The sequence below is a fragment of the Bipolaris oryzae genome, assembly GCF_000523455.1.
Source record: "Bipolaris oryzae ATCC 44560 unplaced genomic scaffold scaffold_70, whole genome shotgun sequence".
In the NCBI taxonomy this organism is placed as follows: Eukaryota; Fungi; Ascomycota; class Dothideomycetes; order Pleosporales; family Pleosporaceae; genus Bipolaris; species Bipolaris oryzae.
The window spans coordinates 1-2,354 of record NW_006911346.1 but is presented as its reverse complement, the minus strand read 5'-3'; the positions used below and the strand labels follow the sequence as shown (position 1 = coordinate 2,354).

The 2,354-nt window shown below is 49.2% G+C and overlaps 1 protein-coding gene across 1 annotated transcript; it reads right to left on the bottom strand.

The window, feature by feature from the left end:
• Window positions 1-1,010: 1,010 nt before the first annotated feature.
• Window positions 1,011-2,016, bottom strand: COCMIDRAFT_96055 (uncharacterized protein; the record flags this gene model as incomplete). Its single annotated transcript, XM_007690053.1, has 2 exons — window positions 1,011-1,911; window positions 1,985-2,016. The coding sequence occupies 2 exons, from the start codon at window positions 2,014-2,016 to the stop codon at window positions 1,011-1,013; spliced, it is 933 nt and encodes a 310-aa protein (XP_007688243.1).
• Window positions 2,017-2,354: the final 338 nt, after the last annotated feature.

Here is a 2,354-nt window from a genome sequence, read left to right as displayed (position 1 = left end):
CATTCCGACAAAAGTACTGCTATCGCAAGGTATCTTATTGTTATCGTCAATGTAGGTATACACTGATCGTCGGGTCAAGCCGACATTACTATGAACATCCCCTACCGAATATGGTCCTAGGGGTAGATGACTCGTCATGGATTGCCTGATTCAGGGGGTTTCCTCCATCCATGGATGGTGCATTGACAATTGAACCTTTGCCTCCCGCCCTTGCAATGCGATAAAAATAACCCTTGTTGTTTGCCTTTTCTAAAATAAAAAAAAGGCAGGCAATGGAACAAACTTTAATGCATTGATTTTCTATACCGGGAAGTAAAATAAATGTTGTGATCCACGGCCTCATGCAAGCATCAAACTCAAATTTCCAGCCTCCCTCATGCATATTTGGAATGCTCTTCAACTTTGCAAATTACTCGACATGTGCGAGGAGAGAAGAAGTATATGCAAATGTCTCTGAATCACTAATGTAGATCAAAATTTCACGGACGAAATTCAAGTTGGCAAACGTTTTAATTCATTTCATGCGTTTTACCTCATACCATGCTAATAAAACACTGTAGTAGAAAGCACAACTAAACAATACAGAGAGACAAAACAAGATGGCTACAACAACTTTGGCAATCTTGAACCCCACGGGTAAGAAGAAGAAGAAGAAGAAGAACAAGAAGAAAAAAAAAGGGGGGGGAGGAGAAGAATAGAGAGGAAAAGAGGAAAGCTATTACATATGCTTATACCCAATTGAGAGTCCCCTCCCCCTGGAGAAGAGAAAAGGAAAGAAAAGAGAAAAATAAACCAAAAAAAATGTCCAGTGTAGAGTGGCACAGCTTCCCAGTCTCCCATTTTTTGCCATGTCCCCCCTTCACCACCTAAAGTCTTTTCCTTTTCTTTTTCCCCAAGCCTCGTAGAAAGAGAAGGGAGTGCTGGAATGTGTGAAGATGATCCCTCACACTCTTCCTTTTTCTTCCCCCCCTCCCGTCTTCAACTAGCAGCAGCAAGAGGCGCACAACTTCTTACGCCTTGAGGGTACCATAATCCGCGTTCCCCCGCTCGTTCAAGCTAAACTTGCCAAACTCCTTCTCGAGAACCGGGGCCGTCTTAGCCTTGACATCTTCCTTCTTCCCCTTGACAGCGCCTTGCACGCCCTTGGTCTCTTCAACGGGGGACTCGACAACCGTGTCCTCAGAGTCTTCAGCACTCTCATCCGCAGACACAGAAGATGATGACGCCGGAGGATCGTCCCTCCCCGCGATCTTAGGATCGATTTCCTTTTCCGCCTGCTCATCCAACTTGCTCGTCTCGCCCTCCACATCCACAAGCTCCTCACCCTCGGCCGGCTCCTCACGCGCATCGGGCACCGTCTCCTCGTCAAGCCGCCAGTCCTGGATCGCGCGGATAATGTCAACAGCGAGCTGCCCGTTCTTGCGCAGCGCCTTATCCCAGTGCGGCGGGATGCCCGTATTCGCCACCACCATCATGCGCGCGACGGCATGGACAAGCATATGGCGCATGGGGCTCGACTCCTCGGTGTTGGCGTAGATATACTGTACACGGCGGAGTCCAGGGTACGAATCGCTGTACTTGTACCACTCGCGGACGACCTGCAGGACGTCGGCGACCAGGGCGGGGATCTCGAACTTTTCGGCCATCAGGTACAGATCGAAGGCTGTGCCGAGGTCGGCTTCCTCGCGCGGCACAGGCAGGCTGGACGAGTAGAGCCAGCCGACAAAGGTTTTGAAGGGGAGGTCTTCTTCATCTGGGAGGCCAAAGGATTGAGTGCGCGAGGAGGTGGAGGATTTGGAGTAGAAGATTTTGCGGAAGAAGGGCGAGTGGTGGCAGAGGAGCTTTTCGTGAAGGATCCAGTGTGTGTTTTCGGGTCCGACGTAGATGTCCACCATTGAGCGTGAGAGGAGCCTGTTCATCCATTATTAGAAACGACGTTTCGGTCTACTGCGCTCTGCGCTGAATTTACTCATATTATACTTACTCATTGAGCGGCTTTTCCTGAACATTAGACATGATGGCTTATTCGATTTTACCCTTCTTTTCTCTTGAATACTCTCTCTTTCTTTCGTCCCTTTCCTCGATCGTTGGGTCCGCGTAATAAGATGAGATACAATCAACCTTCTTCGACCTCACTCTCTTTAAACAATCCACTTCTCCTTTTCCGTCTGATAAAAAAAAGAGAGAGGAAAGGGGGGAGGGGAAAGGGAAGTAAGAATGGCTGATAAAACCTATGCAGGGTGCGGTGTGTGCAAGCCTCCTGCTTTTCTTGCCTTTCTACCTCAGCTTGAAAAGCACAATGACGTAGTTTGCGTATGACATTGCCGGGTGGGCTGGACTTGCGCGCCCCCTCC